Genomic DNA, 24198 nt, shown 5'->3' with positions numbered 1-24198 from the left:
GCGAGTCTTGTAGTGCGCGCGAAAGTTACTCAACACCCGCTACTTTCTCATTTCTATCAGAAGACGATAGCGCCGACAGTGTCCATTCGGGATTAGGAGTTTTTTCAAGTGCTCAGGAAGGCAGCTTTTCGGGTTACAACCACTTTCACGTCAACAACCCCCCTCATTCTCCCATACGAGATTCTGCCCACCCTTGGGAGGAAATCCGGACGCAGTCCTATGATTCGACCTCTGTCGAAACACCAGCGAGCTCCGAAACCAGTAGCACTTCTCTTCAAAGTTGTGAAATCTGCAAGGAGAGTTTCGCTGGCAGTAACGGCTTGAAGCGTCATGTCAAATCCACACATAAATTTGATAAGGACTACTGGGCGTGTACTGTCAAGGATTGTTCCAAGTACGATAACCCAGTCTTTAGGAAGGATAATTTCAGGCGTCACTGCAAGACGAAACACCCGCTGGTGCCACTCGAAAAATTTGGTCTGTGAAGATGTATGCATCTGCGTCCTTTTGGTTGCATGCCATCGTAGAAGACCTCAGGATCGGAGGTCTTCGCAATGCCTTGTCATTCCTTAAGAAGAGGTAGATTGTCGGTGCAGATCATTACGCGTACCATACCTCTGAAACATCTAGTCCAAGACTGATGGCTCACGTATTCGCGAGGCGCAACGACTGTATTTCATTAGCAAATCAATTATAGAACACGGCAGTTCCTGATATAAATCACAGACTCCACTGGAGTCATTGTAGTTGATCGACCATTTTTAATGTTTTATTGTTATTGACTGAGAGCCATCGCTATCCTAGCCATCATCCCCTCACACGAAAGTATCACTGGACCTCAAAGACGCTCTCCTCAACGCTGGATATGACAAGGCCTTCTCAGGCTATCAATTACTTTGGCCCGGTCCTTTCGAACAGCCACCTGCAGACGTGATCATCGACAGCGATGCCGACATACACCAACAATAGAAACTTTACTAACCTCCACGAGAGGAACCACTCTTCAAAGCTGTAAGGCTGTGTGAATGCCCCAAATTTCACGTTAAGATAGAAGGCAGTCCGGCCTGGCTGTCTTACACGACAATTCGAATGGTTCGTCCATGTTATAGCATAAGCAATGGGAATTTTCCAATACTAAGTTATATTACATAGTATGGGGGGATGCGACGTTTACAGAACCATGAGGCAGGGATACGGGCTGTAACACAAGGACTGATCTGGCGGAATTATAGTAGGACGCAGAGGAATACTGAGATAGGCAGAAATACTGAGTTGGGCGCAATTCCATTTAAAGTTAGAAACCCTTCTCAGGCAAGAGATTCATCTGAATTCAGCAATTTTGGATCATGCTGATTCCATTAATGGAGTTGAAATTGTATCGGTAGGTTTCGCAGGAAACGGAAGAGTGGAGCCAGCCGGCGTCCGTTTCGCGAGCGGTGGGCAGCGCACCGTTTTCCAGTTTAGGCGAGGCCAGCTTTCCTGGAGTGTCCAACCACGAGTAAGCCATCTACTGTTTTGAAAGGCCACCTCCTAAGGCGTCGTGCTTTGATGTGCACCGGACATTACAGTTCTAGAGACGTCTATCAGATAGACGTAACATCGTTTCGCATCGCGATACCATCGAAACATGCTATTAATCGCTGTCTAAAGCTCGATGCTGTCGGACTTGTCGATACAGCAGGTGTCGACCTAGAAATATCGCAGCCCATGCCGTCGCGCTTGTTTAACACAGAACTTGATCTTTCCGTAGTAGATCTTGTGCTGCAAACTACCTAGCGATTTTGCTAGATCGCTGAAGACGACCTCATCTGCTCCCCATGTATGGGAAAGAATTGCGTAAATAGGTATATCGCCGGAAGGGAGGTCAAGGGTGAGGCTATATCTGCCTGTGTCGTCGCGTTGTAGAAGCTACATCGTAGGCTCTCAGAACCGCAGAGTCGTGTGAACCAGCGTTTCGTTAGCAAAGAAGAGAGCAATTATGGCCGTAAGACCTTGGTTAGGGGGATGAAAGCAGGCATCATTCCGCCGTCGCGACCGACACTAATTAGTCAGTCTGGCATAAGGCTACGGATGCGGGGCATGGTTGCAAGGCTCAGCCGCAATCTTAGGTTATACACAGAATAAAGAGAGCCGGCTGGCGTAGCGGAATTGCTGCAGGTCATAGCGCGTGTTGTGGTTCTCGTACCGTAAGGCGCTTCTAGTTTTGGAACGCCTCTAATAATGTGTGGTTATGTTGTTGATTAGCCCTGGATATTGCGTTTGCAAATTGTCTTGATTTAAGCTTGTAAAGAATCCAAACGTTGAAATTCTCCCCACTATTCACCGTTAGTACTTTGTAGAGGTTAGCGCCAAAGCTGGACCGTCCGTGTCCAGAGAGAGAAAAAGAGAGGAAGGCGATTTTCAATCTCTCTGTGAACTAATTAAGACGTCAGGCACTCTGCCGGCTGTACATATGTGGGGCCTCTGGCTGCTTCCTGGCCAGGTTCGTAACATTAACGAGAATGGCTCGTTATTATTAATTAATACTATTATAATCACCGAACTTATCCTTTCCATTTATTACTTAGTAATTAAACTACGAGTGAATTAATAAGTTTATCGCGAGGCTTATAACTAAAGGATAAAACGGTGGTCTTAGTTTAATACTTATTATTATAATATATGTCTTAATAATAGTTAATAGTTTTATAACTAAGTAACGGAGTTTTAGTCCTAAGCATAATATAATATGTTATAATAATATGTGTTCGGCTTATATCTACTTCTTTCTCTTAGGTATTACCACGACGCCTGCCATTCCATTGTACAAGATATTCACTCCTGCCGTGCCGAGGTACTCTCGAAGCTAATAGCTAGGTGCGACTTGTGATGTCTTCGTTTTGGGCCAACATGACAAAAATTGTGTCCGCGTCCATTTCAATGGGTATCACGTCATACTCTTTAAAGAAACTCATCCGCTCGGAGTGTACTGCATTAAGCATGGCCACATCATCCGTGATCCAAGCTGTGCCAATTACCTGCGAACATACCCAGCCTGGATCATCCCGATAACACCGAACAACAATAGCTTGCCTTATGTCGGGCATCCATACGATCAAATCCTCTTCCTCAGCTAGATAAGATACGATACCCATCCTCCAGTTTGTGCGAGCAGGGTTTCCGTTAGTACGTTTGTAAAGTTGATATACCGAAGGCTCGGTATTTGTTGCGTTGGATCGAATGGCCGTAGTAGGATCTTTGAGTCTGTCTTCGTGATTTCGAAAGTACGAACACAAAGCCTCATTTTCTGGAAATTTGTATCGCCTAGATTTGCTTTGATCGTAATGCATAAGCCATCGGACATTTCCTACGTGATTGAAACATTCCCGACCAATAGACGGATCAAGTATTGCCCTCTGTAGCATCCTGCTCTCCATTTGAGCTTGCTCCACGTCCCAGTGGAAGTTTTCCTGTACCTTCTGATTCCAAGAGTCCACTGTGCTCAATTGGCCAATAATTGCAGTAGTAGTTGCACCAACCTGCACAATTTGGCCTAGCACAACACCGCTCAATTTGAACGTTGGGTAGATATCCGCGTTAGCAGAAACAGAGACATCAGTATGTGCAAGGGCAGGTCGAAGAACTTGCATCAGCGGAGTACAGTCGTCACCAATGACAAGACGCTTCACCATAGCACCGAACTGCATTATCTCTGTACTGTCAACGAGCTTCCGTCCATTCATGAAATGCATGACATCTTTCCAGACCTGGATTCGAGGCTTTTTGTAATCCATGGGGAAGCCATGAGCATCAGCGGCAAGGCCAACAAGACCGTATATCTTGTCTCTCTGCTCGGTACAGATTGCCTCTTGGTGGTCGTAGAGTAATCTTCGAAAAGTTAGAGCACCCTTGTCAGCGTTGCGCCTAAGTCGGTCAAGTCTCAAAGGCCCATCATCCCCGATGTTGTGCATCCTCATCAAGTGGATATACTCGTCCCATTGCATGGGTTGAAAGGCGCCGAAGCAAATGACAAGGCTCTCTGCTTGGCCAACCTCTTGGATGATCCACAATCTCTGCCAATAACCATCTTTACTAAGGGCTTCGACGAACTCCATTTCTTCGGCTCTCTTGTTTGCTTCATCGCCATCCTCTGCGACTGTTTCAACGCTGTCTCCAAGCGTCGTAGATATAACCTCTGCTCTTCGTGCCAATAGATCTGGGGTCAAATATTGGAATTGTAAATACCGTGCGCCCAGCCAAATGACCACCGTGCTAGCTCGAAAGTAAATATGGTGCATAATTCTCAGTTGTCGGTTTCGTTCCATGATGTCTTCCTGATTGATGCACAATGCATCAATCCATATTGGTAGCTTACGTGCTTGCGAGCGCAGGTACCGCAGGGCATCCAGTAGATTTTGTCGTACCAAGACATTACAACCATTCACCATGATTGATGATTGATTGTATTCGTTACCCCACATGTACGACAGTGCTTCATACTTAGGTTTCTCGCAAAACTCAATGTTGTCTAAACGACAAATGATAGGTTCATCCTGGCTTTCCGCTGGCTCAATTGTCAATAGGCGGGTACTGTCGACGTCTGCCTTCAATTCCTGGTACTGAAAGATTTCGGTTTGCTCCACAAATTCCGGCTTGCTTGAGCTTTCCAATCCTGTGCGACGCCGTGACTGATTTGCTGCCATGATCTTCTACAATAAAAGGTTGGCGGAGAATGAAGGATGCATGATTGGAAAGGATCTTAACTAACAGGATGAGAAGAATAAATCAGCCATTTTACAGTAGCGGTCCTCGCGGTTGTGCTGAGAATGCTGGAAATCATGCATTCGGCGTGATTTGAAACATTGAGTTGGGCGCGGCCATTTGAGGCGGCCTCCTGCAGGATTTAAACGCCGGAACGCCTGCGCCAACTACCATCAGTAACCCATGATTGGTTTTCAAATATCTGGATGAATCCCCAAACGAGATGTGTAAAAAGCCAACCTAGCAGCCTAAGCACACCAGGTTCTCCCTTTTGTCCTTGTTCACAAGCTTTCGGAGTAACCGGTAAGCATCACGAGGCATCCATGGGTAGTAGAAGTCGAACAAGCGCTTAGGGAAAGGTTTCAAATGGGCGCCTTTCGCTATAACCAACTGGAGGCCATCAGTTAGTAGCCACAATCGCTTTTGGCATGGGAATTGACCAGCCAGATGTCCGTTTCATCACCCATCAATCTTTGCCATGAAAAGACGGGCTTCGATGTTATCTCTGATGCAAAGTCTCCAGCGAAGCTCAAGGCTACGATTGCGAGTACACGGGGACAGAAGGTGGCGTGAGCACCCTCAAGTGCATTGGTCTACCAGATAGCAAATGTGAAAGACCCAAGCGGGATGTGGTTGGCGGTCAGCGTCCACAGCGTAGTCCATGATCAATTGCCGTTACTAGACGAAATGGCGAGGGGAGAATGGCCCACAGGGGCCCTTCAGGCGCGTGATGGTTGTTTGCTAGGGTTAATCTCATTTAGCGATGAGTCTAGCAGCCACAGTGCAGCGGGTGGCAATAATTTGCTAGGTTAGGCCGTATCGGAGATAAAAGGCAGCATTGATAGGCCTTTTAGTGATCAATCCCCACGTTGACTCGAGGCATGCAAAACCCAATTCCAAATTACTCGAAATCCCCATGTTCTAGTGCTGGCATAACGCGACCCTTTTAGAATCTTGTTCACATATACATTAGACGCCGATTCAGAACAAACGACATTGTCCTTCGCCCACATCGAACCAACCATGAAGGATGTTTGGGCCCAGGAAGAGCTGAATCGGAAATGTCCGGCTTACGATGTGCATGTGCTCTTACCTAAAGTCAGTACCTAGATGATCAGAGTCAGCATAGCTAAATCGCGGGGCACTAATTAAATGCTTTATGAAGCTGATGGTAATATCGTGTCTGGGAATCTATCGTCTATTGTATGTCAACGTGCATCCTCGGTCTCTAGCTCAAGAACTTGGTGCGCCCTCAAGTCCGTATATATTTCTTCGCGACGTCATCAGATACTAGTCCAAGTCTTTCCAACGTGGTGGAATGATCTTTCATTTAGGCCGCGTCCAAAACCAAGCCTCCACAAGTCATCTCTCCAAATTGTCGGCTAAGAAGTCAATCAGCCTTAGAGCAGCAGTGTCCGTCTCCATGTCTAACGGGCTACGTCTTACCCTGCGCACCCCAGTCTCGGAAAGAGACGATCTCCGCAACTTCCAGCTCTGCCGCGAGAATTCTCACCATGTCATCCCACGGCTGGTCCTCAGGTTTGTCAATATGATAGACTGGACATGGCGTATCATTGCGCCGGGTGAGAGATCCACCACGGTGGCCGCAACGTTCTCGACGGGCACCCACTGTCGTTGGCGTGGCCGCAGCTGTGGTTGTTGTCCCTGCCGTCGTTGTGTGAGATACCAGGTTTGACAGAACTGTGCCTTGAGCGGCCAGAGAAGATAAAACATCCTACTCCAATGATCGTTATGGTCCCGCCGAGGATCTCTGTCTGTCTGTGTGAGCTGGTTATAAGTATAATTACCCCGAACAATAGGGACGCCAGTGGTCATAATGGCTTCGGATGCACTAATAATGGATATAGTCCTACTTATAACACGAAATCCAACACAGTAATTATAACTAAGCTAAAGTTTAGATCGGTAAATGTTTAAGGGGTAATTATAATAGTGACGGGATCGTGTTATATTAAACTCGTTAAATAAATTAAACTATCCGTAAAGTCTGTTTCGAGAGAAACTATTACAGTACGTGTGCGTCTAGCGTACCGTTAAGCTAATGAGCCAAAAGTGTGTATCGCGGAGGTTATCCATGATAGCGTAATTACACTATATATGACCGAGGGGCGTCACACCTATACTGTAACACAACGTAACTACCCCTGAAAAGACTAGTTATCCCTTATATAGGATAGTCTTTATAACGACCTAGCCTAGGTGCCAGCCTAGCGCTTAAGCAGCGTACGGAGTACGCCCGTACGTAGTCAGTGTAAAACCCTCGCTTCGTAACTAGCGATGGAGACATTCTATTCTCCCCTCCTTAAGAGTAAGTCTTTGAATATAACTACTGCCCAAAGGAGCTTATCACCTGGTGACTTTACCGTAATTGTTACAGTCTCCCCGTTTATAACAACCATCGGACTAAAATCTTCGCCACTTCCGGGATTAACGTAGCCGCGGCAAGGTCGCGGCGTGTATCTAGCCTTACCAGGGCTATAGAGCTCTTTAGTCGTGCTTAAGCCTCTTCTAATAGCCCGCAATAGAGGAATACGTGTCCGATCGTTTCGGGGGCTTCGCCATAACGACAATGGGGTGTATACGCCCCGAACGCGTCTATTCTAAATAAGAAGGCTGCGAGTCCAATTCGTTTAGATCGGATCTGGAAGATTATCGTGGCTGTTCTCCTCTTAAACTTCTCATACTGCTTTAGGCTAATTCCGGGGGCTTTATCGGCTAGTGTTTACGTTAACGGTTATCTTGCGAAGCGCTAGCACTTTGTACACGCTGCTAGTAATGTCTAAAGAGAGCTAGTCGTAGATTTAGTCCATCGGCCTATCTTAGTACTCGTTCGTACTTCTCGATCGGGTGTGTTGCTAGGCGTAGGGGAGGCGGTAACGGCTTTCTTCGCCTAACCAGCTTCGCCTCTCGTAGTATATACGACGCCTTTGCGCAAGCGGTACGTAGTAGCTTATCGGTCTTTTTCTTGCGAATCCGTAGTTCGAACTTAGCCGCTTAAACACTTAAGTAAATGTCTAGCGGCGGGATCGCTACGCTTTATATTATATTAAGTTACTTATAATCCCGGATATTTTTAATTTTATAAGAACAATAAGTTATAAATGTTAGAATATATTATTCGCGGTCTCGTATAACGGTTAATTACGTAGTATAAGTAGTTACCAGCGTGCTAGTAATAAGCCACTATAGCCACGATGTGGCTATCGGCAGCTAATAGCCGTACGGGTAAACCCTAAACCCCTATCTATAGACCACGTACGAGGGGAAGAATCCCTTCTTCTCTTCGGTATAACAGCGCTAAATAAATCTATTTGTCGCTTATATTATACGGAAAGAATTAAATAAAGAAGCCATTCTATACTAATTAGTGTTTACTTAATTATAAATGCAAATTAACAAGAATAAAGAGACGGCGTTATCTAAGTACGTACCGTAATACATAGCGAAACGTCATGTTAAATCCTATTCGTATAAAAAGAGTAAAAAGGCAACGTTATCTAAGTTCGTATAATAGTACGTAACGAGACGTTGTATTAAATCTTATTCCCGAATAAAAGACGTATACGGTTTTTCTTCTTCGTACGAAGGTGCTAAAGTCTAAAAGAGTCCTACCCCTTCCGTACGAATAAAGAGCTATACTCGCATGTTATTACGCATTAATAATAGGTTTATTATCTCCCGTAAAACGCGTAGCTACTAGTGCGCGCGATACGGGCGATAAACTCGGATTACGACAAGAGTAAAAGACGTATACGGATTCTTCTTCGTACGGAGGTGCTTATATTTATAAGATGTCCTCTCCCATCTATACGAACAAAGATTTATACATGCGTATTATTACTTACGATAACTCCGGTACCGTACCACGACAACAAAATATCCTCTCGTACGAGGAGATAGCGAAGGGGAGCGATATCTCCGTCCACGCTTAGCGAACCGGCATAATATTTGAATTTTAAGAGCGTACGGTCGATATCGAACAGCCCCTCGACCGAGTATACATAAATACGTATATCGGTTAACTCGTTACCGAATATCAAGGCATCTTAACGCTCTAATCACTCGTACGAGCATATTAAGAAGACTTCGAGGGATAGACTACGTACTAATTCGAGTATATATCACGACCATTTAAACGTGCGATACTTAAAATACTCGAACGAAAAGAGTATTACTTCCCGAGCGGTTTTACCCAAACCGAAAAGCTCGTCTACTTATTAGATAATAAGGAGGCCGTTAGAACACCTTAACCGTTACCCCGTACGAGTATTATAACTCCCGGTCCCCGTACGAATGCCGCAACTCTGGCACCGACTCGTATACCATTACCCGGCTAGGAAGATAAACAAGAGAACGGCCCAAAGGATAAATAATGACAGCCCGGAGGACAGATAAGAAGACGACCTTACGGGAAACATATTACCAAAGGAATTATTTTTAGTTATTTATAATCGTATAAACCGCGAAAGAAAAGATAGCTAGTATTAGAATATATTATTCGCGGTCTCGTACGACGGTTAATTACGTAGTATAAGTAGTTACCGGCGTGTTAGCAGTAAGCCACTATAGCCACGATGTTGTTATTAATAGCTAACAACCGTACGGGTGAACCCTAAACCCTTATCTATAAACCACGTACGAGGGGAAGAATCATTTCTTCTCCTTCATATAATAGCGCTAAATAAATCTATTTATCGCTTACATTATACGGAAAGAATTAAATGGAGAAGCCATTCCATAATAAACAATATTAATAACAAAAGAAAATGTTAAATTTATAAATAATTTAAACATTATACGTAAAATCTTATTATGTTAAGTATTAAATTATGTTTTAAAACATTTCTTATACTTTATCGCCTAACTAGTATAACTTTCCTAGTTTACTAACAAATTTATCGAATCTAATCAGTTCATTAAAACTTAATGTAAAAAGGGAGGGAAAAAGGTAGAGGACTTATAAATGCTCCGTAAGGTCTAATCTGCGATTCCAGTTAGAGCTATCTGTGCTAATGATTTAAAGTTGCGCTTTACATTACGAAGCTCCTAAGAGCTCATGCTTTCTTTTCTATAACAACCCTCAACTCTTCCAAACCAGCCGTGACCTCGAGCCAGACAGCCCTTGGCACCAGTGGACACGTGTGGCCCTGCACAGCCCAGACAGGCTGCGGGAGACGGACATCGGCACCACTTGCCATGAGCAGCCGGACAATTTCGTCGTGGCCCAACTCCATGGCCAACTGGGCGGCCCTTCCACAGGAGAAGTTCACCTTCCTCGGCACCGCCTCCGCTCTTTGATAATCCCAACCATGCTGCCGTCGCGGGAGAGGTAGCGAGCCACCGCTATCGCAGTGGTAGCCGACGTTAGCATCAGCTCCGTGCGCCAGCAGCAGCCGGACCAGACCCGTGTTGCCCAGCCTGACCGCTCGGACCAGAGGTGCTAGCAAGTCTACCGCCTCTAGGCGCGGTGAGGCGTTGGCGTAAAGTGCGTTGTCGTAGTTAGTCATCTTCAGGGGAGACGCTAGGTCCGCCTCTTCAAACTCGCAGCGGACGCCGCTCGCGAGCAGAGTCTCAACGATTGCGGCGTCCTGCCGATCGACTGCTGCGCAGAGAGCCCTGGTGGACGAGACCCGATTGGTCTTTTCCACGAGGAGTTGCACAAGTTGTGATTTTCGGTGTACTGCCCTAACTAAGGCAGGCCCTTCAATCTCATGACAGGTATAGTTGGGGTCGGCACCGTTTAGTAGGAACAGGTTGACGAGATCTAGTCTATTGTGTTCCGTGGCCCACTCTAGTGGTGTGACCGGGATTTCGTCCTTCAGATCAAACATAATGCCCGTGTCGTCGGGCACATGGTCATAGTGGAGAATGGGGATATTCAAGTTCATGCCATACTTGATGATTTGTAATACTACGTTGCTGCCGTGTCCAGTTTTTAACGCGACTGCGAGGGCATTCTGTAATTGTTTCGTGTTAGGAAGGCTGTGAGCAACCGGGCCAGACTCGATCGGGGCGGCGGCGGCAACAGTATGTCCATCCGTAGTTGGGGGTCCTGTAAGAGGCTGAATCTCGGCTGAACGTTCTTCGCCGGTCAGTTGATGGGTGAAGTAAAGACTTGCAGATATTGGGTTCCATGTCAATTCCCAAGCACTGTCGTTGAGCTGCGGTGAAGCATTATCCAAAGCAACGTGTTCGCTTTCAGCCACCTCATGGCCTATAGGCTGCCAGACGGATGGGAAGCCGAATCCTGCCAAGTCCTCCCTGTGCTCGTATACCGTGCCTCGGGATAGTCGTCGCGCCGGGCGCTTGTGCATGTCGCGTTCGATAGGTTTAAGCTTGAAGACGGTGCTGGTGTTGTCGGGTTGGAACGGTGTTGTGTATTCGCGCTGGAGCAGTCGCTGCCAATCAAGGCCGTGGAAAAACGCGTGATCTTTGACCTCGGAAGCTCCGTTTGCTCCCAAACGTTGTAAGGGATCTTTGATTAAAAGTGCGGCGAGGATGTCGCTGGCGTCCGACGGAAGCCCTAGAGGGAGTTGCAGGGTTTGGCTGATGATTCTGCGCCGTTGCTCCTCAACGTCCTTATGGTAAAAAGAAGGGAGTCCGGTCAACATCTCGTAAAGCATAACCCCTAACATCCACCAATCGACCGCTTGGGTGGCCTCGTGATGAACAAGGAGTTCCGGGGCCGTATACTCGAGCGACGCCGATAGAATGCAGTCTATAGCGCCCGATATTGGTAGGCCCTTACTGTATATGGCAGGGTGGCAAAGACTAATGTGACCGTACGTATCTAGGAGAATATGTGCTGGGTCAAGTAAAGCAAAGATTATATTCTTGTTATGGAGATACTCCAATACGAGGATTAGCTCGGCAGCGTAGAGTTTAGCTTTGTCACCATCGAAACGCCGCTCCCTTTGAAGGTGATAGAAGAGGTGTCCGCCACTGGCAAGTGGTGATAAGAGGCTGAGCCGTCTACCCGATGCGAAAGCGAACTTGAGCGGTGCGATAAACGGGTGACATATAGAAGAGCCGAGGTCGTTCGCCTTCTCAGCTTCTGGAATAGCATTAGCTGTGCGAAGTTGAACTACTGTCATGGCGTAAGTTCGGCCGGTGTCCCTTTTGGTGACATGAACGAAGTTGACATGATCCATCCCAAGAAGCTCCCAGACGTTTCGATCTTCCAAAGCTGGCACTTTTTGCTGGAGATACGAGACAATGAGTTCCACTTGGCCGGTGCCATCCTGGATATCTGCCAACAATCTACCCACGGGGTACCCATCCGGAAGAGAGGTTATTGTGAATCGCCCGCGGGGCTCAATTCGACTCCCCTCTGGAGCATTATGGTTTCTGGTGGACAGATAGACCACCAACTCGGGAGACTTGGTAACGTCAAAGTGGAAGGTCTCTCGCCAAAGAGCACTTCCTCTCTTCCCACCCCACCAGGCGGCCCTGGCAGATAACTGGAAGCTCTCACACTCGAGCAAGGCGTAAATAGGCCATTGATCGATCTCTTCCGGACATGAAAGCGATCCCACGCGAGTTGCGCTGTGAAGCTTGATGGTCAAAATTCCACTTCCAAGCCTAGCCCCAGCAGCACTGGGCGGCTGGGGTGGGAAGATGACACTTGAAGGAACTTAGGATGAGAAATGGGTAAGATTCGTATCTCTCGTGGCTATTGAGGCCGGGTCACACGTACCATCGCCGTGCGGAGGCGGCAGAGAAGCTTTCGGAGGGGTCCACCAGCTTGGACTGCGTGTGGGCATCGTCATCCCAGTGGATAACGCTGCAAGCCTTGCTTATTCTTTATAATAGGTCGTTTTTCGTTAAGCCCCATGTGCTTATTTGGGTGGGCAGTAGAAGCGCCGAATTTGAAATTGTTCAGGCTCGAGGACTCTGAGTTGGCGCTTTTTCAGACAATGCCTTTCGTCTCTGGAGCGGCTATGTAGCAAGTCGGTTGGGATATGCAGCAGGATCTCAATTCCGAAAGCACCAACGATGATATACAACTATACGTGTTAGTGAGTATTCAAGAAGAAAAAAACACTGGTTAAGTTGTTATTTTTGACATTTAGGTGTTGGGATTGGTTCTGGGAGCGAGGAGGACGGTGAGAGTTCGCTTGATTGGGAATATTGATGGTAGGTGTTAATGGTTCGGGTGCAAAAAACACGACCTGCTACGTGACCGCTTCCGGGAAGAAAGATTCGTTCTGTCGCTTATCCACTGACCCAATTAGGCAATAACCCCATTAATCATTTAGCCCATTTCTGGCCTAGTATCATCGGATCAAATACCTAGAATAGACGAAAGGCTTCTCGGCGCCCTACCAGGGGGCCCCTTGTCCAACATTGAAGGGGCAAGTGCAGGGGTCGTTAGCGCAGGGTTTATATCTCTCGTGGACCCTTATAAATGGCGCAGCAGTCCCGGGTAGGCTACTTTTCAAATAAGAGAGGGCTCGGAAACGGGCTCCGGTCTGGACATCGCAGAAATGGACATCTGCGCAGTGTTGGATTTGATAGACTCTTTCCTCTTGCAATCAACAGGATTGTGATATTGGTGGAAATGGTTTTTATAGACACCCTCCCTCTTCTCCTTTATGTCACCACAACTGATGATCACAGAAACACAAACATGCAGTGAGTTTGCAAGGAGGCTTAAGTTGATGCCTAGGTGGGCAAACCGGTGTGCACCAAGAAGACTTCAGGACTACTCTCTAATTATCAAAGGGATAAACTTTATATGCTAAATAGTTACACTGGAAGAAAAAAAATATGCTCAGGCGCCTGAAGATCGAACCATTCCGCGAATGTTTCCCAAAGTGTTGACTGTAGTTTAAACACTTTGGTTCCTTGAAGGAATAGGTTCAATCAAGCTCATAGAGTTCCGATGCAGACATAATAATTCGGCCAAAGGCTAGCACAGTCATCTCCCACGGCCGGGTTCCAGGAATAAAAGTCATCCAGGGAAACACCGGCAGCGGTCGCAATGTCATAACAGCCATCCCCGCTAACAACCAGATAGAAGTCGTCACAGTCATCCACCATGCCTGCTTGGGTTGGTGTCGGGGTAGAAATTCCATTGCCAGTGGAAGTTGCAGTTGGTGTAGTAGTAGTGGTGGTAGAAGTTGTCGCGGCTGAGGCTGAGCCAGAGACGCCCACGCAGACGTAGTAGTTGGGCCAAAGGCCGGAACAGTCATCTCCCACGGCTGGATTCCAGGAATAGAAGTTATCCAGCGATATCCCCTTGTCAGCGGCAATATCATAGCAGCCATCTCCGCTCACAACCAGGTAGAAATCATCGCAGTTGCTAGCGATGCCCGTCTGAGTTGGTGATGGGGCTGAAGTTGTTGCCGTTGCGACAGTGCTCGTGGATAAAGTGGTAGGTGTTGTGGTGCTGCTGCCAGACACACCGACACAAACATAGTAGCCGGCTTGCAACCCACCACAGCTGGTTCCTACCGCAGGATTCCAAGCGTAGAAATCATCAAGAGATGTCTCTTCAACAGCCGCGATATCATAACAAGTATCGCCGGTAACCACGAGGTAAAAGTCGTTGCAGTTGCTGGCAATGCCGGTTTGCGTGGGAGTTGGCGTAGTGATTGCAGAGCTTGTGGGCGTCGAAGTAGACGTGCTCGTCTTGGTCGACGTGCTCGTTTTAGACGTAGTCAACGCGATGTAGTTGATTTGGATGCAGTAGTAGAGGCCTTGAATCATGTTGCAGCCATCACCCAACAGGGCAGTGCTAGGATTCTGCTCTCAACTGGTCAAAAAATATTCGCTGATTCAGGTATGACGCTGAGTATCAGGCTCACTCACCCATTCCTCGAACTGGGCCTCCGTGAAGCCGTAGTACTGCTCAAGGATCTCGCATGTGAGGCCGAACGTATCTTGCGCCCATGCGCTGCAATCCGCAGTTGCCCCCGGAGCAGCCGTGCCTGGAGGAGCCACCAGATAGGCTTCCGACCGCTGGAGAGCCAGTGCAAGGAGGATTAGGTTGAAGCACTTCATGGTACTGGTGCGGTCTTTGCGTATTGGGTAAGTCAAGTAGGAAGACAATTAGGATCTTGAGGCACAAATTCGGGCAGTTGAAATATTGCCAACTGCGTATCGTGCTGGTTGACTGCTTCCTATTGAAGGACCACGAGAGTGAACGAACAAGAGAGTCAACACGAGCTCAGTATCTTCCTCCTCCCCTCAATGTTTACCCTTTTTGCTTCTAGTCTTTTCCTCCTCGCGTCCCGAGGTCATAAATTATTACTACGAAACCATGAGATTATCTTGCTCCGAAGACGAGTCTGGACTCTCATTGATGTGCTGCATAGAATCGGTGTATTTATCACGTTGCCCCACTTACGCTACTCCGGTAGGGTTAATGCTCTACTTCGCTCCAATACAAACATGGGCTGCGAGTGAGCCGCGCGTCCGCAAACGAAACGTCGGCGGCTAATAGGCCCACGGGTACCCGTAGCTGCAAAATTCACGGACCCATGGCGACAACCAATTAAGCAGCGTCATTTGATTTTCTATGCCAACCCACACATAATCAACCTCGAAGTACCTTGTGCCTTTCGACCTTTCCTTTATGTTTCAAACTTGATCGCCTTTAGAATCAACATTCTTTTATTATTATAGCTGTTTGGCTTCCTAGGGTCTTGATTTGGAGCGGCTAACCCTTTTGTCTATTGCTACGTCGTAGCCACTAGATATGAAGCTATCTCTTACACGAAGTGCTTTTTTGAATCACTCAACGTGTCGCGTCGGAACGTAGTAGCATCGAAATCATGTCTTCTGAGTTACCTGGCCAAAGGACCGTGTGAGACATTATAAATGGTGACCTACATTATAATCAATATGGATACCGTCCAAAGCCAACAGGCAGCTTCATTTCCCAACGACTGTCTAAGCGAAGTCCACAATCAAGCATTAACTATTGCCTGCAATGTGACCGCGTTCCTGAATGAACAATTTAGTTCAGTTTAAAGCTTGACCCGCTTGGTCCTGCAGATCAGATCATGGGGCTAAAAATGGGTCTTAGTCTTTTCTGGACCACCTTCAAAGCTTAGTACACATGTGATCGTGGCGCGATTGCCTTAAGCGAAAGTTGCATGGCAGCTCCGAAAACATCATATCATTTGTTTTGCCCCACACCCTTGAGGCTAACTACATAGGTATACTGGTAGGGGTATAAATTGCCAGTGTGAAAAGTCGAAAAAGCAAAACCAGGTTCATACGTATGCTTATTATAACATAGACCTCCAAACTCTGGGGATCGTTTCTGAGTACTGAAAACTAATCGCTTGGTAGGTTCGTATATTTATTACGCTTATAGAATGGCGAAGGATGTAATCGGTTTACTTGAATATTGGCAGAGCTATAGATAGATATTTAGTATTACATAGGTACAAGCTACTCACAGATGATTCATACCCTTACAAGGAGTACTTCTTGATTTATGCATGTCAAAGCCGTGGGGCAGACTATTGACATGATATGATGCAGATGCATGCAATCGGCCCTGCTCATTTGGACTACAACGGTATAAGTGCATGTGCAACAGCGTACATATGTGAATTCAGTGCACTATGCTGCGATGAATCCTTTCGAGCTCGACAGGCCGACGGCGGATGAGATCCGTGTCTAGGATCGGAAAAATGATTCATCTAGCTTCTCGTCCTTGTTGACGGTGCCTGGTTACTTGGCCGAGGTGATGAGCCGTTGAATATTAGTGTATATTGATACCTGCACCAATGTTGATTTTCTTGCCTTGCTATCCTAGTGTACCTCGTCTTCAGACCTCGCGACCTTCTTTGCTCCCTTGTTTAGAGTTCTGAGCCGTCAATATGCGGTGGTCCCTTGCATCACTTTTGGCATTGCCATCGACATTTCTCATCCAATTCACCAACGCCCACCCTCTTGGTGAGCACGCTATCAACGGTGTTGACTTAAGCAATTTGACCCAGGCACTCTTTCGAAGGGTTCGAGTCGGCTCGGGCGATGGAAGTATCGCCGCGCCAACAGTTACAGATCTCTTTCTGCTGAATGACGGTGCGGGAAGTTGTAACTCCGAGGAGGATACTATGAACTCTTGGCTGGAGGAGGCTATTCTCCTCCATGACGCGGTCGAGACCGCGTACGAGTACGGCAGTTTGCCTGTTGCTTTGCTGTGGTACTCATTCTTTGGAATCCAACCTGGCAATGGGCAGATTGCTCAGACGGCCGATAACGTGGCTCTATGGAAAAACATTGGAGGTAAGTAGTTTCTTTTTCTGGAAAAAGAATCCTTCTCAGCCTGCGCTTCAAAATCCTCGGTTGCTAATCGGAACAGATCATATCTCTCGCGTCAGTCAATTTCTGGCTGGAGCTGGCCTAACCAACGCTCAGGTTGCCGGAGAAAACCCCCGAGTGTTCTGCTCAGCTGACGCAGGAGAAGTTGTAGACTGGACTCAGCCAGTCAAGGACAACAATGGAAATCCTGTCGAGGTCTCCACAGATCCCGTCGCGTACTTGACGCTTGAAGACGCTTTTCCCCCACAAGCCAGTGACCCGAAAGGCCACGCCTTCTGGATGTCTGCGTTCAGCGGTTACGAAATGGACTTCTCGGGCGCAGAGACACTGTGTCCTACAACGGATGAGAACGGTAGACAACGCTATGCCAAAACCGCCAGGCCGGCGAATGCATATCCGGCCATTACGGACGGTGCGGTATTCACGTTCGGAACAGCCAACAGACACATCCTGTTCTGCCCAGTATCATTCTCACCCTCTGATGGATTTCACTCCTACCCGTCTATAACACAGGCTGTATCGGATGACAACTATCCCACGCCTGGTTTGAAGACCAAGGAACAAGCCCTCGATAGATTGTTGCCAGTCAGCGCCACGATGTATCACGAGCTTTACCATCTGACTGACGACGATAACACCAAGGACAATTATTGTACGTTTTCTTTTTCTCCTCTCCCTTCTTCTTCTGCTGCCTTTGTCTCCCCACCGATCATGAGGTTCGAAGACATTAGGAAGACATTTGCTCACTATTTCGGTGGTATATAGACAGCTTGAAAGATATTATAACGGCTGCCAGGTCCCAGGATGCAACCAAGTTAACGGCCAACTCCCACAATCCGGAGACGTTCACCTTTTTTGCAATGGCGGCGTACATACTCCTGAATCCTCCTGAGGACGAAGACATTGCCTTGTATATGGCCTCGTTCCCAGTGGATGCTTCTAACCCTTTCGGTAATTAACATTGACTGATGGGAAAATTGAGAGATTCCGGCTCCAATAATCACACCAAGAGCAAGCACATTGGACTTTCATAGAGAATCACTTAGTCAAAGGCCTCGCTCGCGGCGCCATTTAGTAGGAGAGAGCGCAGACATGACAGTTTTTAGAAATGTGGACCTTGTAATGATTGCTACTCCTAAGATATCTTTGGATAGGACAGTCTCCGTGTCTTATTAGTGAACGGTCAAATTTCTTTTTAGTAATTATTTTCTATCAAGGTCATTTGATTATCAATAGTATTTGTGTTACATTGTCAACATTCTTCCTATTGACTATCTGATCGGTATACACCTCATTACGGCAACCCCGGACCTTCCAGCAGGATTCATAATATTCGTTTTAGGACTTCTGTAAGCACCTGAGATTTTGAGTCCCACAACGGTTATGACTATTGCTCACGTGCAGTCCAACCCTGGGAGAGCTAACGCAGGAACCCAGGACGCTCTGGCCGGGAGTTAACCGCTTTCGGTATTTTATTACCTGGTTCTTGCATTTCATGTATGCAACTAAGAAGACAATGTATTTAGGGGATAAAAGTGTTTAGCACTAGTATTCGAGCAGGTTCACGTGTTGCCGACTCTTTGCCCGGGTCAGGATTCCCGAATCGGGATAGCCACGACGCAATTCAATATCACAAACTACTTGGATCGAAGTCGACACAAAAGAACCCAACTGACGGAGCCCAGGCCACCGGTGGAGATAGACTATCGTGTATCTAGACACACTGTGTACCTGGAAGCCGGATCCGCCCTGTGCTGCCTAGACGAGCTGCGCTGGGGGTTATGGATCAGCGTCCCCAGTCGACATGGATAATGTGCGTTTGGCTGTGTGTATTTCACGGAGGCCATGCCAGCGAGTTTGTAGTAACAGTTTTGCTGCCTCACCCTCGACTATCCTCCTTCCTTCGGTCATCAACTTGCGACTTGAGGAAGTTGGCGGCGAAGTCTCCCCCTCTCTCCTCTCTTGTCACTTCGCCTTACTCTCCGTTCGACATACCTTGCGGCCATATCTGCACACATCTTCGACTGAGCCCCTACATACATCGCGCTGTTCGACCATGATGATATCCTCATTGGCCTCTGCCATTGCTTTGACAGCTGTCGGGGCTCCCTCAGGGGCTCTGGCAGCTGATTCCAGGACCAATGGTATTCCAAACGACATCCTCGCCTCCCTATCCATCATTACTACCTCTGGGCCTGTCTCGGGTATGCCAACAGACCTGGCGAGTGCCCGAGCCGCGGTGCTGACTGCTAACCATACCACACTCTTGCAACGTCAGGGGAGAGACCACTGCCCTGCAGGCTGCAGCAGTACCGGCGTTGATACCAGTGCATGGTCTTTGTACGGCAGCATGGATCGCCTGGAGAGAACATGCAACAAGACCATGCTCCTTAAATTCGCCCTGTTCAACCAGATTGATGACCCCAGTACACACGTCTCAATCTCTGCCTGCACAGCAAATCTGGAATCGTCTGGCAGCAGTGCGAGCTCTGAAATTACCGCGACCTGTGTTGAGGGCGATGTGCAGCAGACCGAGGTGACTTCACCGGTACGACTAGCAAGCTCGGGCGCCTCATCATCTGCGCACTTGGCAGATATCAGTAATGCTCTGGGCCAGCTGCAGGGATATTCCGCACTGGCTGCTACTGCTTGCCACGAGACAATCACCTATGCCTATACTGGCGATGTTACTGTAGGCATCTATGCCGGCTCCGGTATTGCCAACCAAGGTGCGCTCACTTCGGTCCTCGAGAAGCTCACCACGCAAGTGGAGAGCGATGGTAGCGTTTCAGAGATCCTGGTTGCCCAGCTGTGCGGTAATTCCTCGGCTCGATACTCGTTAGGTATTATGATCAATACCGCGGGTGACTTGGGCGCTGTTCAGCGAGGCATACAGTCATGGAAGAACGGCAGCTGCGTGGAACTTGGAACGCCTGCGGAGTGGCTGATGGTGACCTACATTGCCCCGTCCCTGCTGGACGTTGGCGGTAACACTTCGTCGGCCACCGCTACAGGTTTGACCAACTCTACGCGCGCAAACTTAGCCGCCAGGTCAAGCCACCTTCTCACAGGCCGCGCCGAGTGTAGCACTGTTCAGGTTGCGGGCGGAGACACTTGTGAGACCCTCGCGGCCGAGTGTGGCATCACTCCAGCAGATTTCACAGACTATAACTCTGAATCGAGTTTATGTGCCAACCTGACGCCAGGCCAACACGTCTGCTGCGGCGTCGGAACACTCCCAAACTTCACGCCAGAACCGAGCGCCGATGGCTACTGCTACACATATCTTGTCGAGACAGGCGACTCATGTGCGTCCATTGGGGCTGCTTACGACCTCACTAATGCTGAGATCGAGAGCTACAATAGCGACACTTGGGGATGGTACGGCTGCGATGACCTACTGGCTGACTATAACATCTGTCTCAGTACTGGTTACCCGCCGCAGCCGGCAACTGTCCCCAACGCTGTCTGTGGTCCTCAGGTGAATGATACGGCGGCAGCACCGCCGGGGACCGACTTCAGCACCATGAATGAATGTCCGTTGAATGCATGCTGCAACACCTGGGGTCAATGTGGAACGACAAGCGAATTCTGCACCATTTCCGAGTCTTCCACAGGTGCTCCGGGTACGGCTGCTCCCGGCGAGAACGGATGTATAAGTAACTGCGGCACTGACATTGTCACCTCTGATGCACCTAGCGAGACGTACAACATTGCCTACTTTGAAGCCTTCGACTGGCATCGCTCCTGCTTGCGCATGGGAGTCAATAGCATCGATACCTCGGCATACACTCATATTCATTTCTCCTTCGTTACGCTGAATGCGGACTACTCCGTCAATGTCAGTGATGCCTCCGAACAACTATCACTCTTTATTGGTATGACAGGCATCAAGAAGATTATCTCTCTTGGTGGCTGGTCCTTCTCCACTGATCTTAGTACATACAACATCATGAGGGAGGGCGTGGCTTCTGAGGCCAATCGCCAAACCATCATCACTAACAACGTCAATTTTCTGAACGAGCATGAACTCGACGGTATAGACTGGGACTGGGAGTACCCTGACGAGCCCGATATTCCCGGTATTCCGGCTGGTAGCGAGGCCGACAGTACTGGATACTTCTTGCTTCTAGATGAGCTCAAGCAGCAGATGCCATCCGGTAAAACAGTGTCTATCACGGCGCCTGCCTCTTATTGGTACCTACAATACTTTCCCATTCAAGCCCTTAGCCTCGTCGTCGACTACATCGTCTACATGACCTACGATCTTCATGGGCAATGGGACTACACAAACAAGTATGGGAGTTCTGGATGTATCTCATACGATCAGGGCCTCGGCAACTGTCTACGGTCCCATGTCAACCTCACCGAAACCATCAATGCCCTATCGATGATCACGAAGGCTGGCGTCCCGTCCAACATGATTGCCGTTGGCGTCAGTAGCTACGGCCGCTCGTTCCAGATGGAGACTGCAGGATGCTGGACTGAGCAATGCACCTACACAGGGCCCGACTCAGGGGCATATCCAGGACAGTGCACCAACACCGCGGGGTACATCTCAAACTATGAGATCGATCAGATTCTCGCAGAGAACCCCTCGGCCCAGAGCCTCTGGGATCAGAACTCGTATTCCAACATCGTGGTCTTCAACGACACGCAGTGGGTCGCCTACATGGACGATGCCAACAAGGAGACTCGCAAGGCTCTTTATCCGGGCCTGAACTTCCTTGGTTCAGCGGATTGGGCTGTAGACCTGCAGTCTGAGAATGGCGATGGCAATGGGACCTCGGGCAAATCGGACTCATCCGCTCAGACCGTATACATTGACCCTGATATCTGGAGCTCGGCAACGCCACTAGTCAGTGGCCCTCCGGGTGCCACACTCATCTGGCCGCCAATGCCGCTGGGAAGTGCAACAACTATCTCCTTCCCATTATGGACCACAACCATCACGTACTCCAGTCTTACTTCACGCACGTCCACTCTGACCGATGGTTCGACATCGACGTATCCGGCGTACGTTGATGTGTCGTGGCTTACGGTGTTGACAATACCTCCTGGTGAGCCCTAACTCCTTGGTCCCTTCTTCTTATATTAGAAAGGAATTTTACTGACCCAAACTGTCCTTCCAGTCACAACAACGGCTATTCCTGTATGGGGTGTCACGCTTGATACCAGCTCAATTGGAGGCCCCATCGTCCTAACAAGTTCCGTGCAACCACCCCCATTTACTGTCATCGTTACACCGTAAGTGCAAAACCTCGAGTTGCTTCTACAATGGTTTCTTGCGCATGTTGCTGACTTTCCTTTGCTATTGTACAGAGTGATGAGCGGGACCACCTCCATCATTGGGGCCACCGAGACGACGACAAGCTCCGGGGCCGCCGTCATTTGGGGCTCCCTGACCTACTCTCCGCCTGTGCAGACGGAGACGTTGGGTGGAATTACAACTGTCATTGGCGGCGTAACGTTGCCCCCAGCAGCTGTAGTTGTTACACCCAATCCACACCCCACGACGACGCCGGAACCCGGTACCACGGACCCTATTATCAACTCCAACAAACCATCCTGGACATCGGCGGATACGCCGAAACCCACTGCCATATCGGGCTGCCCTGGTTGCGGCGAGGTTTGTAGGTTGCTCGTGCCTTTCCCCCTGCTCTTCCCAAGTTGACCGCCCCCTTGCTCAAGCCTAGACTAACTCTCTCATGCAGGTGTTCTATTCTGTGACCCCGACTGTCCCTTCTGTCCCCCCGGTGTGTTCGGCAACGGCGGCGACGGCGAAGATGGCGATGATGATGATGACGACGACGATGACAGCAACGCCGCCTACACAATCATGTTTGACTCCATGACCGATGAGTCCTTCCCCACCGCCTTCCTCGAGCTCGCCGACCTCTCCTCCATCTTCTCCCTAGACATGTCCGCCGCCATGACCGCCTTTGGCAGCACGACCCCCTCTACAACCTCAAAGACCACCACCAGCGCCACCACAACCTCCAAAGACCCGCACTACACCGAGCCGTACGTGATGCAGGCCGTCGTGTGCAACAACGAGGACGACTTTCCGGACCACGGCGATGTGAATGCGGATAACGTGGCCGCCGCGGCCGAGCAGTTTTGCACGAACCACGGGACTGACGAGACCATCTCGGCGCCGACAAATGGGGTGATTAATAGTCTGAGCGATTATATTGTCGGGGGGGATCAAATTGGATATAATATCACCGTGTACTGGCCTGTCAACTGTGTTACATCGGTGGACGTGCAAGGCGTCATTGATCCCCTTGGTAGTGGCAAGGAGGCACAGGAGTGCGAGGGTATTCTTGAGAGTGCGTACACGAGCTGTAATAACGGGGGCGTGGGTGGGTACTATATGGTTGGGTGTCTGGTTTATTGGTTCCAGGGCGGGAGGGCGCCAGGTGATGTGCTGCAGAACCCTTATTGAGCAATTATTCTCAAGTCAGTACATATTTAGATATATAACGTCTCCATAGTTTTCAAGTTAGTACATAGGGTATTTAGATATATCAAATCGGTGAGGATTTGCCCAGCTTAGTACGTACCCTCCTTCAAGCTGCTATGCAGTTGGTTAGCTACTAGTACCGCGTAGGATGTATACGTGGGTTCAACAGCCAAGGAGTCTAGGCCTGAATGAAACAATGTTTAGAGACGGGGGGGTGTATATATTGGGCCATGTCATGACTTTGACCAGCTACCCTTCCCACCTTCAAGCAACACAGCCTCCAGCAAGCTACATGCTACACGCTGGGAAATCTTACTAATAGTTTATACCAATGAATTTTAGCTGTCATTTCTTCCCTGGCCAATATTACTAGTACAAGCTCATTCTCGCATTGACCGACTCTCGTCTACAGCTTGTCGCTTAACATCGCTCCTCAACACATCTTCCGCCTTTCTCTTTAGTCCGTTACTCATCCTAGACTCATCTCTATACGACGTCTCCACTGGAGCCATGAACTCATTATATTGGTAACTCTCAGGCGGAGGTCCCTGAGTCGGGGTATATTTTAGAGTTGATCCGGAAGACAATAGTTGTTAGGAATGTGCCGATAAGTTATAATCATTCTGCTCGGATAAGAAACAGTCGGCCTTTGCCTATTAGGTCTCTAGTGTTTAGATTAGAACGCTCTA

At 48.5% G+C, this 24198-nt stretch overlaps 5 protein-coding genes across 5 annotated transcripts; 2 read left to right on the top strand and 3 right to left on the bottom strand.

The window, feature by feature from the left end:
- Positions 1–2984: 2984 nt before the first annotated feature.
- Positions 2985–4598, bottom strand: BKA67DRAFT_503422 (heterokaryon incompatibility protein-domain-containing protein; the record flags this gene model as incomplete). Its single annotated transcript, XM_046097101.1, has 1 exon — positions 2985–4598. A coding segment is annotated over one exon (1614 nt), but the record flags the coding sequence as incomplete, so codon positions are not given.
- A 5217-nt stretch (positions 4599–9815) lies between these two features.
- On the bottom strand, positions 9816–12524 carry BKA67DRAFT_649819 (kinase-like domain-containing protein; the record flags this gene model as incomplete). The annotated part of the gene is made up of 2 exons (XM_046106027.1): positions 9816–12394; positions 12458–12524. 2 exons carry the CDS (start codon positions 12522–12524, stop codon positions 9816–9818), a joined length of 2646 nt encoding a protein of 881 aa, XP_045954720.1.
- A 1108-nt stretch (positions 12525–13632) lies between these two features.
- On the bottom strand, positions 13633–14766 carry BKA67DRAFT_662918 (LysM domain protein; the record flags this gene model as incomplete). The annotated part of the gene is made up of 2 exons (XM_046108094.1): positions 13633–14508; positions 14575–14766. 2 exons carry the CDS (start codon positions 14764–14766, stop codon positions 13633–13635), a joined length of 1068 nt encoding a protein of 355 aa, XP_045954719.1.
- Positions 14767–16598: 1832 nt separating this feature from the next.
- On the top strand, positions 16599–18002 carry BKA67DRAFT_540016 (uncharacterized protein; the record flags this gene model as incomplete). Its single annotated transcript, XM_046100720.1, has 3 exons — positions 16599–17007; positions 17084–17695; positions 17809–18002. 3 exons carry the CDS (start codon positions 16599–16601, stop codon positions 18000–18002), a joined length of 1215 nt encoding a protein of 404 aa, XP_045954718.1.
- Positions 18003–19099: 1097 nt separating this feature from the next.
- On the top strand, positions 19100–24106 carry BKA67DRAFT_683676 (uncharacterized protein; the record flags this gene model as incomplete). The annotated part of the gene is made up of 7 exons (XM_046108974.1): positions 19100–20057; positions 20115–20159; positions 20199–22103; positions 22176–22290; positions 22366–22676; positions 22758–23408; positions 24063–24106. The coding sequence occupies 7 exons, from the start codon at positions 19100–19102 to the stop codon at positions 24104–24106; spliced, it is 4029 nt and encodes a 1342-aa protein (XP_045954717.1).
- Between the last annotated feature and the right edge of the window lie 92 nt (positions 24107–24198).

Source organism: Truncatella angustata (genome assembly GCF_020726525.1).
Source record: "Truncatella angustata strain MPI-SDFR-AT-0073 chromosome Unknown BKA67scaffold_8, whole genome shotgun sequence".
NCBI classification, from domain to species: domain Eukaryota; kingdom Fungi; phylum Ascomycota; class Sordariomycetes; order Amphisphaeriales; family Sporocadaceae; genus Truncatella; species Truncatella angustata.
This window is presented reverse-complemented; position numbering and strand designations above follow the sequence as displayed.